We start from the raw sequence: 14,315 nt of genomic DNA, 5'->3' as shown, positions 1-14,315 counted from the left end.
GTGTGCCGTGTCCATCTGTCCTCTGTGTGCCCTGTCTATGCGTCCTTTCATGGTGCCCTGCCTGTATGTCCTGTCCGTCTGTCCTCTGTGTGTCCTGTCCTTCTGTCCTCTGTGTGTCCTGTCCTTCTGTCCTCTGTGTGCCGTGTCCATCTGTCCTCTGTGTGTCCTGTCTATGTGTCCTTTCATGGTGCCCTGCATGTATGTCCTGTCCGTCTGTCCTCTGTGTGTCCTGTCCTTCTCTCCTCCGTGTGTCCTGTCCACAGTCTGTCCATCTGTCCTCTGTGTGCGTGTCCATCTGTCCTCTGTGTGCCCTGTCTATGTGCCCTTTCGTGGTACCCTGCCTGTGTGTCCTGTCTGTCTGTCCTCTGTGTGTGCCCTGTCCTTCTGTCCTCTGTGTGCTGTGTCCGTCTGTCCTCTGTGTGCCCTGTCTGTGTGTCCTGTCTGTGTGTCCGTCTGTCCTCTGTGTGTCCTGCCTGTGTGTCCTGTCTGTGTGTCCGTCTGTCCTCTGTGTGTCCTGTCTGAGTGTCCTGGCTGTGTGTCCGTCTATCCTCTGTGTGTCCTGGCTGTGTGTCCGTCTGTCCTCTGTGTGTCCTGCCTGTGTGTCCGTCTGTCCTCTGTGTGTCCTGCCTGTGTGTCCGTCTGTCCTCTGTGTGTCCTGGCTGTGTGTCCGTCTGTCCTCTGTGTGTCCTGAGTATCCTCTCTGTGCTATGAATAAGAGAAGTATATGTATGTACTAGTAGTGGCTGATGTTGGTGACAAGCCTGGTGACTGTAGCAGCTGCTGCGCTAGTTTCCAGGAGAGGAATCACCCCGGGGCAGATGTCCTGGTGTAACAGGGTGAGCTCACCTGGACCAGGAGCACTCAGTCCTCCCCCAGGCAGTTACCTGCTCACTCCTTCAATGTAAACACCTGAATGCAAGTCACAGGTTAAACAACACAGCACTTAAAGGGCAAGAATAATCCCATGCGGAAAAGACACATAATAACAGAGAACAGTCACAGCCGGATTCCTGGTACTGTATGTGTTTATCTCAGGCCATGGCTATACTATTCTACAACCAGCAGATCCATCCTCCAACGCTGGATCCAACAATGGGAGCACGCCTCTTTCCATTCATCACATAATTTATTTAAAAAAATAATAATAATAATAACACTTAATTCACTTATATTATGTAACATATTATTACAGTGTGCAGCGACCACCTCCTCCCAGGCTTCATAAGGTAATAGCAGTTCTCATAAATAACATTGTCAGGCATAATGGAAGAGAAGATACATTGCAGTGACTAGCAGCATACATTGCAGTGACTAGCAGCATACATTGTAGTGACTAGCAGCATACATTGCAGTGACTAGCAGCATACATTGTAGTGACTTGCAGCATACATTGCAGTGACTTGCAGCATACATTGCAGTGACTAGCAGCATACATTGTAGTGACTAGCAGCATACATTGCATTGACTTGCAGCATACATTGCAGTGACTAGCAGCATACATTGCAGTGACTAGCAGCATACATTGTAGTGACTAGCAGCATACATTGCATTGACTTGCAGCATACATTGCAGTGACTAGCAGCTCCTCAGGTAGAGGGTGGGGTGCGTTAGGCGCACAGAGGGCCCACCCCCTCCTTAAGAACAATGTAAGGTTCCTGTAGGACGTTACATAACAAAGACTTGACGTAAATGTGTTATCTGCCCGCGCAGAAGTGCCATGGCGGAACATTCACCGCACAGCGCCGGACATGCAGGACAGGCAGGTGCAGCAGGCGCACAGCCCCAAGAGTGCGGAAATAGCAGCAGCAAACCGAGACTGTCTCTGGAATTTCAGGGCCTTCTTCACTTGCTCCGTAGATTGGGAGATATAGTCCATGGTGTTCAGAACATTGTACTCAATATTATTGATCACGTCCTGCTGCTCTGAGATGAGTAAATCCAACTGGACGAAGAGGGAGTGGAGCTCCGTTATCTGGGCTTCTAGGTCCAGGAGCTGTTTGTGCCTCTCCTGGGCCATGGCCAAGTGTTGCTTTGCTTTGAGGATTTCCAGGTCATGGCCAACAATTTGCGGAGCCATTGGACTTCCTATGAGCTGGTTGATCTCTTCTTCCTGGAGGCTCAGACCAGCCAGCTCGGTCTGTCTCACGATCTGCTCCTTCAGCCTCCCCACGTACTTTGTCTCGTTGATGTAATGCTGGCTCATGACATCTCTGAATTTGTTGGTCAGGACGGTGAACTGACTCTGACGGATCCGGTGCTCCGCCATCCAGTTCTTATTGTCTTGAGCCAAAGTGCTTTTCATTCGGCTCAGCAGGGACTGGATTATTTTGGCTTCGGAGGTGAAGGCATCTTTCATTTTATTTAAGTCCTTCTTTCCTTCAACGATGTTAGTGCCCGTTGTGCTGCAGAGCACCTCTTCCTGCTTCTTCGCAATGCCCACGGCCATCTCCTTCAGCTTCTTCAGCGCCATGGAGAGGTTGGAGACCTCCTGGAAGAACAAGTCCATGGAATTTGTCTCTGCATCTTGAAACATGGGATTATCAAAAGCCAAGTTATCGTCGAAATCCAGCATGTCATCTTGGCTTATTCTGTTCCTTAACTCTTCCAGCCGATCCTTCATCTCCCAGGCCGGTGACGTCGGTCACAGGTGAGACAATGGAACCTGTATTCCCATCAGCTTATTCAAAAGTTTAAGTCTTAAAACCTTCAACCTCATTACGTCAAACGAAGCTGTTAATAAGTTTTCCTCCCAGACCTGGCAAATATTGACTAAGACTCTTGGCTCGTGGATAATTTGATCACGTCTTATTCCCCAGCCAGGGACTTGCTGCAATGCCAAATGTGGGTGGTGCACTTTTCTTACAGGGAGATCCTGAAAAAGATTTTAAAACAGGTGATTAGCAACAGAGCCGGAGGAATTAACCTTTGTGCGTTACAACGATCGTTCAGAACGTCTTAAATCCTCCGGATAATAATCAACGGCTTCCCTCGTATTGACCATATGACATAAATGGTTGCTCTCATTCAATGACAACAGCCGCACCAAGCATCCTACCAGAGAATATGCATCTTACTTACATCAATAATGCAACAAAAGTGCAATACATGGGCATACGATATACTGACACTCGCATTGCATGCATCTGCTGTGTGCAACTCATCCTGGAATCTGGGCAAAAAGGCAGGAGACGGAGGTCCAAAACGAGTGACCTACGCCATGCCTCGTGCCGCTCATAGCCAGATTAAGAGGGGACCACAGGGGATACTGTACCCTGGGCCCCCCGCTATCAGGGGGCCCCCTGGCCAAAGCACACTGACATCACTAGCTCTCCCTTTGTGCAGCAGAACCAGAGCTGTAAGTATAAAGTTTTGTGTTATCTGCAACTTTATACCTAACCCTATACATGAAAAGTAATAAAGTAGTGTCCCTGGCACCCTGTAAGTGACTGTGTTTGGGGCTACAATGCCTCAGCCCCTAGTGTCCTCTGCATCCCTATAATCATCTGTATACGCAGCTACGACCTCATACATGTCCTGCATCATGCATACTGTAGATGTGCAGCGTACAACAAGCTCAGCTCCGTCCATCCCTGCAGCAGATGCCTTCCAGCTCTATTTCCAGAAACTGGATCAGCAAGCTTCTATCTGTTTGTGTTATTAGTCAAGGAAACGGCAATTTGTGAGACGTCACTGTAGTTCCTGGTCCCTGACTGTGACTGTCCCTATGTGCTCCATAACACAGCATCCGCTGAGGCATCATAACTCCTGGGGCCTGATTTAGATGTGGCTGGATTTAGTATAGGCAGCAGCGATGAACAGATAGGGTAATGCAGCAGTGATGCACAGATAGGGTAATGCAGCAGTGCCAGTGATGCACAGATATGGTAATGCAGCAGGGATGCACAGATAGGGTAATGCAGCACTGATGCACAGATATGGTAATGCAGCAGTGATGCACAGATATGGTAATGCAGCAGCGATGCACAGATATGGTAATGCAGCAGTGATGCACAGATAGGGTAATGCAGCAGTGATGCACAGATAGGGTAATGTAGCAGTGATACACAGATATGGTAATGCAGCAGTGATGCACAGATATGGTATTGCAGCAGGGATGCACAGATATGGTAATGCAGCAGTGATGCACAGATATGGTAATGCAGCAGTGATGCACAGATATGGAATTGCAGCAGTGATGCACAGATATGGTAATGCAGCAGTGATGCACAGATATGGTATTGCAGCAGTGATGCACAGATATGGTAATGCAGCAGTGATACACAGATATGGTAATGCAGCAGTGATGCACAGATATGGTATTGCAGCAGTGATGCACAGATATGGTATTGCAGCAGTGATGCACAGATATGGTAATGCAGCAGTGATGCACATATATGGCAATGCAGCAGTGATGCACAGATATGGTAATGCAGCAGTGATGCACAGATATATTAATGCAGCAGTGATGCACAGATAGGGTAATGTAGCAGTGATGCACAGATAGGGTAATGCAGCAGTGATGCACAGATATGGTATTGCAGCAGTGATGCACAGATATGGTAATGCAGCAGTGATGCACATATATGGCAATGCGGCAGTGATGCACAGATATGGTAATGCAGCAGTGATGCACAGATATATTAATGCAGCAGTGATGCACATTTAGGGTAATGTAGCAGTGATGCACAGATAGGGTAATGCAGCAGTGATGCTTATATATAGTAATGTGCAGGAGGCGTGAGGTATAAGTAAATGCCTCCTGCATGCATGCATGATCCAGTGCTGCATCCTAGGTCACAGCATGGGATCACCTGTGACTCTATCGGCCGCTGCGTGACCCATGAAGTCATGTAAGCCGGCACCGCAGCTTCTACCAAGAGGCCAGGAAATCTCCATCAGAAGACAGATGTTCTGGCCTCGGCACTCCCCCAGTATGGGGGTGATATGCCTCCAATTTGGGAAACAGAGGCCATCGCCGCCCCCTTACCGCCCCCAAACAGCTGCAGACTGTCAATCACTACAAGTACTGCATCCAACAACGCAGGACCTGTACTGTACATGCACAGCATCCGGCGCATGCGCAAAGTACCGGCCATCATCAGCGTGTGGGGCACTGTGAGCATGTGGGGGCTCTGTGAGAGTGTGGGGGCACTGTGAGAGTGTGGGGGCACTGTGAGAGTGTGGGGGCACTGTGAGCATGTGGGGGCTCTGTGAGCGTGTGGGGGCACTGTGAGAGTGTGGGGGCACTGTGAGAGTGTGGGGCACTGTGAGCATGTGGGGGCTCTGTGAGAGTGTGGGGGCACTGTGAGCATGTGGGGGCTCTGTGAGAGTGTGGGGGCACTGTGAGAGTGTGGGGGCACTGAGCATGTGGGGGCTCTGTGAGCATATGGGGCACTGTGAGCATGTGGGGGCTCTGTGAGAGTGTGGGGGCTCTGTGAGCACATGGGGCACTGTGAGCATGTGGGGGCTCTGTGAGAGTGTGGGGGCACTGTGAGAGTGTGGGGGCACTGTGAGAGTGTGGGGGCTCTGTGAGCATGTGGGGGCTCTGTGAGAGTGTGAGGGCACTGTGAGCATGTGGGGGCTCTGTGAGCACATGGGGCACTGTGAGCATGTGGGGGCTCTGTGAGCACATGGGGGGCACTGTGAGCATGTGTAGCACTATGGGTGCATGAGGCACTGTGGATGTGTGGGGCACCGTGATAGTGTGGCGCACTGTGAGCATGTGGGGCAATGTGAGAGTGTGGGGCACTGTGAGCATGTGGGGCAATGTGAGAGTGTGGAGCACTGTGAGCGTGTGGGGCACTGTGAGCGTGTGGGGGCAATGTGAGAGTGTGGGGCACTGTGAGCGTGTGGGGGCAATGTGAGAGTGTTGGGGCACTGTGAGCATGTGGGGCAATGTGAGAGTGTGGGGCACTGTGAGCATGTGGGGGCTCTGTGAGAGTGTGGGGGCACTGAGCATGTGGGGGCTCTGTGAGAGTGTGAGGGCACTGTGAGAGTGTGGGGGCACTGTGAGAGTGTGGGGGCTCTGTGAGCACATGGGGCACTGTGAGCATGTGGGGGCTCTGTGAGAGTGTGAGGGCACTGTGAGCATGTGGGGGCTCTGTGAGCACATGGGGCACTGTGAGCATGTGGGGGCTCTGTGAGCACATGGGGCACTGTGAGAGTGTGGGGGGCACTGTGAGCATGTGTAGCACTATGGGTGCATGAGGCACTGTGGATGTGTGGGGCACCGTGATAGTGTGGCGCACTGTGAGCATGTGGGGCAATGTGAGAGTGTGGGGGCACTGTGAGCATGTGGGGCACTGTGAGCGTGTGGGGCACTGTGAGAGTGTGGGGCACTGTGAGCGTGTGGGGCACTGGGAGCATGTGGGGCACTGTGAGCGTGTGGGGCACTGTGAGAGTGTGGGGGCACTGTGAGCATTTGGGGCACTGTGAGCATGTGGGGCACTGTGAGAGTGTGGGGGCACTGTGAGCATGTGTACCACTATGGGTGCATTAGGCACTGTGGATGTGTTGGGCACTGTGGATGTGTGGGGCACTGTGAGCATGTGGGGCACTGTGAGCATGTGGGGGCACTGTGAGCACATGGGGTACTGTGAGAGTGTGGGGGCACTGTGAGCATGTGGGGTACTGTGAGAGTGTGGGGGCTCTGTGAGCATGTGGGGTACTGTGAGAGTGTGGAGGTACTGTGAGCATGTGGGGCACTGTGAGCGTGTGGGGGCACTGTGAGCATGTGGGGCACTGTGAGCATGTGGGGGCACTGTGAGCATGTGGGGGCACTGTGAGCACATGGGGTACTGTGAGCGTGTGGGGGCACTGTGAGCATGTGGGGCACTGTGAGCATGTGGGGGCACTGTGAGCATGTGGGGTACTGTGAGCATGTGGGGTACTGTGAGCGTGTGGGGGCTCTGTGAGCATGTGGGGTACTGTGAGAGTGTGGAGGTACTGTGAGCATGTGGGGCACTGTGAGCATGTGGGGCACTGTGAGCATGTGGGGCACTGTGAGCGTGTGGGGGCACTGTGAGCGTGTGGGGCACTGAGAGAGTGTGGGGGCACTGTGAGCGTGTGGGGGCACTGTGAGCATGTGGGGGCTCTGTGAGCATGTGGGGCACTGTGAGAGTGTGGAGGCACTGTGAGAGTGTGGAGGCACTGTGAGCATGTGGAGGCACTGTGAGAGTGTGGGGGCACTGTGAGCATGTGGGGGCTCTGTGAGCATGTGGGGCACTGTGAGAGTGTGGGGGCACTGTGAGAGTGTGGGGGCACTGTGAGCATGTGGGGCACTGTGAGAGTGTGGGGGCACTGCGGATGTGTGGGGCACTGTGAGAGTGTGGGGGCACTGCGGATGTGTGGGGCACTGTGAGAGTGTGGGCGCACTGTGGATGTGTGGGGCACAGTGATAGTGTGGCGCACTGTGAGCGCCTTCTTACCAATGCAGGCTACCCAGATCTGGGTATTAGCGGATGCACGCCTGTTTGCCATTAGTATAGGGCAGGTGTAAGTGCTCAGAGATAATGGTGACTAGAAGCCAAACCCGGCATACACATACAGACTGGGATGGAGCAATATCTGGACGGATTCAGTATATTACACCGGTGCATGGGATCCCAGGCACTCAAAATACAGACGCTGGGATCCCGAAGTTAAAAACACCAACAGGGGTGAGTAAAGGGAGTTCTACCCTCTCCCCACCCCTAACCCTCCCTACCTGTAGCTTAACCCTAACCTCCCACCTTAGTGCCTAACCCTAACCACCCCACGGTGGTTCCTAACCCTAACCATCCCCCGGTGGTGCCTAATCCTAACCCTCCCTACCCCGCAGCCTTACCTTAAACTCCCCCGGGGGTGCCTTACCTAACCCGTCCTCCCCGAAGCCTAACCCTAACCCGCTCTCCCCCTGCAGCATAACCCTAAATTAGCTTCCCCCCCTAAGCCTAACCCACTCCCTGCCTGATGGCTAAATCTAACCCCCCCTCACCCGGTCCTAAACCTAACCTTGCAGCTATACTTACAGTCAGGGTGCTGGCTCTCGGGATTCCGGCATCGGTATCCTGGCTCATGTGGACCTCCGTCATCGAGATTCTGAGGGGTGCCGGGATCCTGACAGCCGGCATCTTGATATATCCCATCTGGGCAGTCAGACCGGGATGGAGCAATATCTGGGCAATCAGACCGGGATGGAGCAATATCTGTGCAATCAGATTGGGATGGAGCGATGTCTGAGCAATCAGATTGGGATGGAGCAATATCTGGGCAATCAGACCGGGATGGAGCAATATCTGGGCAATCAGACCGGGATGGAGCAATATCTGTGCAATCAGATTGGGATGGAGCGATGTCTGGGCAATCAGATTGGGATGGAGCAATATCTGTGCAATTAGACCGGGATGGAGTAATATATGGGCAATCAGACCAGGATGGAGCAATATCTGGGCAATCAGACCGGGATTGAGCACTATCTGGACAATCTATCTGGCATGGAGCAATATCTGGGCAATCAGATTGGGATGAAGCAATATCTGGGTAATTAGACCGAGATGGAGCAATATCTGGGCAATCAGACCAGGATGGAGCAATATCTGGGCAATCATACTGGGATGGAGCAATATCTGGGCAATCAGACTGTCATGAAGCAATATCTGGGCAATCAGATTGGGATGGAGCAAAATCTGGGCAATCAGATTGGGATGGAGCAATATCTGGGTAATCAGACCGGGATGGAGCAATATCTGGACAATCAGACCGGTATGGAGTAATATCTGGACAATCAGACCGGTATGGAGTAATATCTGGGCAATCAGACCGAGATGGAGCAATATCTGGGAAATCAGATTAGGATGGATCAATATCTGTGTAATCAGATTGGGATGGAGCAATATCTGGGCAATTAGACTGGGATGGAGCATTATCTGGGCAATCAGACCGGGATGGAGCAATATCTGGGCAATCAGACCGGAATGGAGCAATATCTGTGCAATCAGATTGGGATGGATCGATGTCTGGGCAATCAGATTGGGATGGAGTAATATATGGGCAATCAGACCAGGATGGAGCAATATCTGGGAAATCAGATTGGGATGGAGCAATATCTGGGTAATCAGATTGGGATGGAGCAATATCTGGGAAATCAGATTGGGATGGAGCAATATCTGGGTAATCAGATTGGGATGGAGCAATATCTGGGCAATTAGACTGGGATGGAGCATTATCTGGGCAATCAGACTGACATGGAGCAATATCTGGGTTTTCAGACTGGGATGGAGCAGTATCTGGGCAATTAGACCGGGATGGAGCAATATCTGGGCAATCAGACCAGGATGGAGCAATATCTGGGAAATCAGATTGGGATGGAGCAATATCTGTGCAATCAGACTGGGATGGAGCAATATCTGGGCAATCAGACCGGGATGGAGCAATATCTGGACAATCAGACTGGGATGGAGCAATATCTGGACAATCAGACTGGGATGGAGCAATATCTGGGCAATCAGACTGGGATGGAGCAGTAACTGGGCAATCAGACCGGGATGGAGCAATATCTGGGTTTTCAGACTGGGATGGAGCAGTAACTGGGTAATCAGACTGGGATGGAGCAATATCTGGGCAATCAGACTGGGATGGAGCAATATCTGGACAATCAGACTGGGATGGAGCAATATCTGGACAATCAGACTGGGATGGAGCAATATCTGGGTTTTCAGACTGGGATGGAGCAGTAACTGGGCAATCAGACTGGGATGGAGCAATATCTGGGCAATCAGACTGGGATGGAGCAATATCTGGGCAATCAGACTGGCATGGAGCAATATCTGGGTTTTCAGACTGGGATGGAGCAGTAACTGGGCAATCAGACTGGGATGGAGCAGTAACTGGGCAATCAGACTGGGATGGAGCAATATCTGGGCAATCAGATTGGGATGGAGCAATATCTGGGTAATTAGACCGAGATGGAGCAATATCTGGGCAATCAGACCGGGATGGAGCAATATCTGGGCAATCAGACTGTCGTGGAGCAATATCTGGGCAATCAGATTGGGATGGAGCAATATCTGGGCAATCAGATTGGGATGGAGCAAAATCTGGGCAATCAGATTGGGATGGAGCAATATCTGGGCAATCAGACCGGGATGGAGCAATATCTGGGAAATCAGATTGGGATGGAGCAATATCTGGGTAATCAGATTGGGATGGAGCAATATCTGGGCAATTAGACTGGGATGGAGCATTATCTGGGCAATCAGACTGACATGGAGCAATATCTGGGTTTTCAAACTGGGATGGAGCAGTAACTGGGCAATTAGACCGGGATGGAGCAATATCTGGGCAATCAGACCAGGATGGAGCAATATCTGGGAAATCAGATTGGGATGGAGCAATATCTGTGCAATCAGACTGGGATGGAGCAATATCTGGGCAATCAGACTGGGATGGAGCAATATCTGGGCAATCAGACTGGGATGGAGCAATATCTGGGCAATCAGACCGGGATGGAGCAATATCTGGACAATCAGACTGGGATGGAGCAATATCTGGACAATCAGACTGGGATGGAGCAATATCTGGGTTTTCAGACTGGGATGGAGCAATATCTGGGCAATCAGACTGGGATGGAGCAGTAACTGGGCAATCAGACCGGGATGGAGCAATATCTGGGTTTTCAGACTGGGATGGAGCAATATCTGGGCAATCAGACTGGGATGGAGCAATATCTGGGCAATCAGACTGGGATGGAGCAATATCTGGGCAATCAGACTGGGATGGAGCAATATCTGGACAATCAGACTGGGATGGAGCAATATCTGGGCAATCAGACTGGGATGGAGCAGTAACTGGACAATCAGACTGGGATGGAGCAATATCTGGGTTTTCAGACTGGGATGGAGCAGTAACTGGGCAATCAGACTGGGATGGAGCAATATCTGGGCAATCAGACTGGGATGGAGCAATATCTGGACAATCAAACCAGCATGGAGCTGTATCTGGACAATCAGACCGGGATGGAGCAATATCTGGACAATCAGACTGGGATGGAGCAATATCTGGACAATCAGACTGGGATGGAGCAGTATCTGGGTTTTCAGACTGGGATGGAGCAATATCTGGGCAATCAGACTGGGATGGAGCAGTAACTGGGCAATCAGACCGGGATGGAGCAGTATCTGGGTTTTCAGACTGGGATGGAGCAATATCTGGGCAATCAGACTGGGATGGAGCAATATCTGGGCAATCAGACTGGGATGGAGCAGTAACTGGGCAATCAGACTGGGATGGAGCAATATCTGGGTTTTCAGACTGGGATGGAGCAGTAACTGGGCAATCAGACTGGGATGGAGCAATATCTGGACAATCAGACTGGGATGGAGCAATATCTGGACAATTAGACTGGGATGGAGCAATATCTGGACAATCAGACTAGGATGGAGCAATATCTGGACAATCAGACTGGGATGGAGCAATATCTGGGTTTTCAAACTGGGATGGAGCAGTAACTGGGCAATCAGACTGGGATGGAGCAATATCTGGGCAATCAGACTGGGATGGAGCAATATCTGGGTTTTCAGACTGGGATGGAGCAATATCTGGGCAATCAGACTGGGATGGAGCAATATCTGGACAATCAAACTGGGATGGAGCAGTAACTGGGCAATCAGACTGGGATGGAGCAATATCTGGGCAATCAGACTGGGATGGAGCAATATCTGGACAATCAGACTGGGATGGAGCAATATCTGGGCAATCAGACTGGGATGGAGCAGTAACTGGACAATCAGACTGGGATGGAGCAATATCTGGGTTTTCAGACTGGGATGGAGCAATATCTGGGTTTTCAGACTGGGATGGAGCAATATCTGGGCAATCAGACTGGGATGGAGCAATATCTGGGCAATCAGACTGGGATGGAACAGTAACTGGGCAATCAGACCGGGATGGAGCAATATCTGGGTTTTCAGACTGGGATGGAGCAATATCTGGACAATCAGACTGGGATGGAGCAATATCTGGGCAATCAGACCGGGATGGAGCAATATCTTGGCAATCAGACTGGGATGGAGCAGTAACTGGACAATCAGACTGGGATGGAGCAATATCTGGGCAATCAGACTGGGATGGAGCAATATCTGGGCAATCAGACCGGGATGGAGCAATATCTTGGCAATCAGACTGGGATGGAGCAGTAACTGGACAATCAGACTGGGATGGAGCAATATCTGGGCAATCAGACTGGGATGGAGCAATATCTTGGCAATCAGACTGGGATGGAGCAGTAACTGGACAATCAGACTGGGATGGAGCAATATCTGGGCAATCAGACTGGGATGGAGCAATATCTGGACAATCAGACTGGGATGGAGCAATATCTGGGCAATCAGACTGGGATGGAGCAGTAACTGGACAATCAGACTGGGATGGAGCAATATCTGGGCAATCAGACTGGGATGGAGCAATATCTGGGCAATCAGACTGGGATGGAGCAATATCTGGACAATCAAACTGGGATGGAGCAGTAACTGGGCAATCAGACTGGGATGGAGCAATATCTGGGCAATCAGACTGGGATGGAGCAATATCTGGGCAATCAGACTGGGATGGAGCAGTATCTGGGCAATCAGACTGGGATGGAGCAGTAACTGGACAATCAGACTGGGATGGAGCAATATCTGGGCAATCAGACTGGGATGGAGCAATATCTGGACAATCAGACTGGGATGGAGCAATATCTGGGCAATCAGACTGGGATGGAGCAGTAACTGGACAATCAGACTGGGATGGAGCAATATCTGGGTTTTCAGACTGGGATGGAGCAATATCTGGGCAATTAGACTGGGATGGAGCAATATCTGGGTTTTCAGACTGGGATGGAGCAGTAACTGGGCAATCAGACTGGGATGGAGCAATATCTGGGCAATCAGACTGGGATGGAGCAATATCTGGACAATCAAACTGGGATGGAGCAATATCTGGACAATCAGACTGGGATGGAGCAATATCTGGGCAATCAGACCAGCATGGAGCTGTATCTGGACAATCAGACTGGCATGGAGCAATATCTGGACAATCAGACTGGGATGGAGCAATATCTGGACAATCAGACTCGGATGGAGCAATATCTGGGCAATCAGACCAGCATGGAGCTGTATCTGGACAATCAGACCGGGATGGAGCAATATCTGGACAATCAGACTGGGATGGAGCAATATCTGGACAATCAGACTGGGATGGAGCAATATCTGGGTTTTCAGACTGGGATGGAGCAATATCTGGGCAATCAGACTGGGATGGAGCAGTAACTGGGCAATCAGACCGGGATGGAGCAATATCTGGGTTTTCAGACTGGGATGGAGCAATATCTGGGCAATCAGACTGGGATGGATCAATATCTGGACAATCAGACCAGGATGGAGCAATATCTGGGTTTTCAGACTGGGATGGAGCAGTAACTGGACAATCAGACTGGGATGGAGCAATATCTGGGCAATCAGACTGGGATGGAGCAATATCTGGACAATCAGACTGGGATGGAGCAATATCTGGACAATCAGACTGGGATGGAGCAATATCTGGACAATCAGACTGGGATGGAGCAATATCTGGGTTTTCAGACTGGGATGGAGCAGTAACTGGGCAATCAGACTGGCATGGAGCAATATCTGGGCAATCAGACTGGGATGGAGCAATATCTGGGCAATCAGACTGGCATGGAGCAATATCTGGGCAATCAGACTGGGATGGAGCAATATCTGGACAATCAGATTGGGATGGAGCAATATCTGGACAATCAGACTGGCATGGAGCAATATCTGGGCAATCAGACTGGCATGGAGCAATATCTGGGCAATCAGACTGGCATGGAGCAATATCTGGGCAATCAGACTGGCATGGAGCAATATCTGGGCAATCACTGGGGTGTATGTGTGGCAATGGCCAATCACGCTGCTCCCAGTTGTATCTGTCTGCGATCACTTCCAGCCACGTCCCTGTATACCACCTAGTAGCAAATGTTGGGGGGTCCCATCTGCAGAGCCCTCTGTTATATGAGGGTGGGGGCTGCCATGTGTTGTATTGTGATATGAACACACAAGGAGGAATTGTGTCCTGACCCCTCCATAACATCTAGGACCCCAATCTCTCCCACAGGAACATCCCCTCATTGCCTGAAGAGCCCCAGCAATCCCTGAGAAGAAGACACAGGACTTCCATACTAATGGCGAAATCACCAGGAAATTCAAATATATTTCCTCAGTGATGATAACTGACTGAATTACGCATCCTCCTTTTTTAGCATGGATCGTCGGCTCGCACGTGCGCAGTGAAACTTA

The 14,315-nt window shown here is 50.9% G+C and overlaps 1 protein-coding gene across 4 annotated transcripts in view; it reads right to left on the bottom strand.

Moving 5' to 3' along the window:
* Window positions 1-1,107: 1,107 nt before the first annotated feature.
* LOC134949667 (syntaxin-3-like) overlaps window positions 1,108-14,315 on the bottom strand; it is a 100,434-nt gene continuing 87,226 nt past the window's right edge. For all 4 annotated transcript variants that reach the window (XM_063938413.1, XM_063938412.1, XM_063938411.1 and 1 more), the window contains exon 2: window positions 1,108-2,872. In XM_063938413.1, the coding sequence (XP_063794483.1) occupies window positions 1,730-2,620 (891 nt within the window). In that variant the 5' untranslated portion in view covers window positions 2,621-2,872 and the 3' untranslated portion in view covers window positions 1,108-1,729. The remainder of the gene's footprint in view (window positions 2,873-14,315) is intronic.

The sequence above is a fragment of the Pseudophryne corroboree genome, chromosome 8 (assembly GCF_028390025.1).
Source record: "Pseudophryne corroboree isolate aPseCor3 chromosome 8, aPseCor3.hap2, whole genome shotgun sequence".
Lineage (NCBI taxonomy): Eukaryota > Metazoa > Chordata > Amphibia > Anura > Myobatrachidae > Pseudophryne > Pseudophryne corroboree.
The sequence above is the reverse complement of the archived record's forward strand: the minus strand, read 5'-3'. Positions and strand labels throughout refer to the sequence as shown.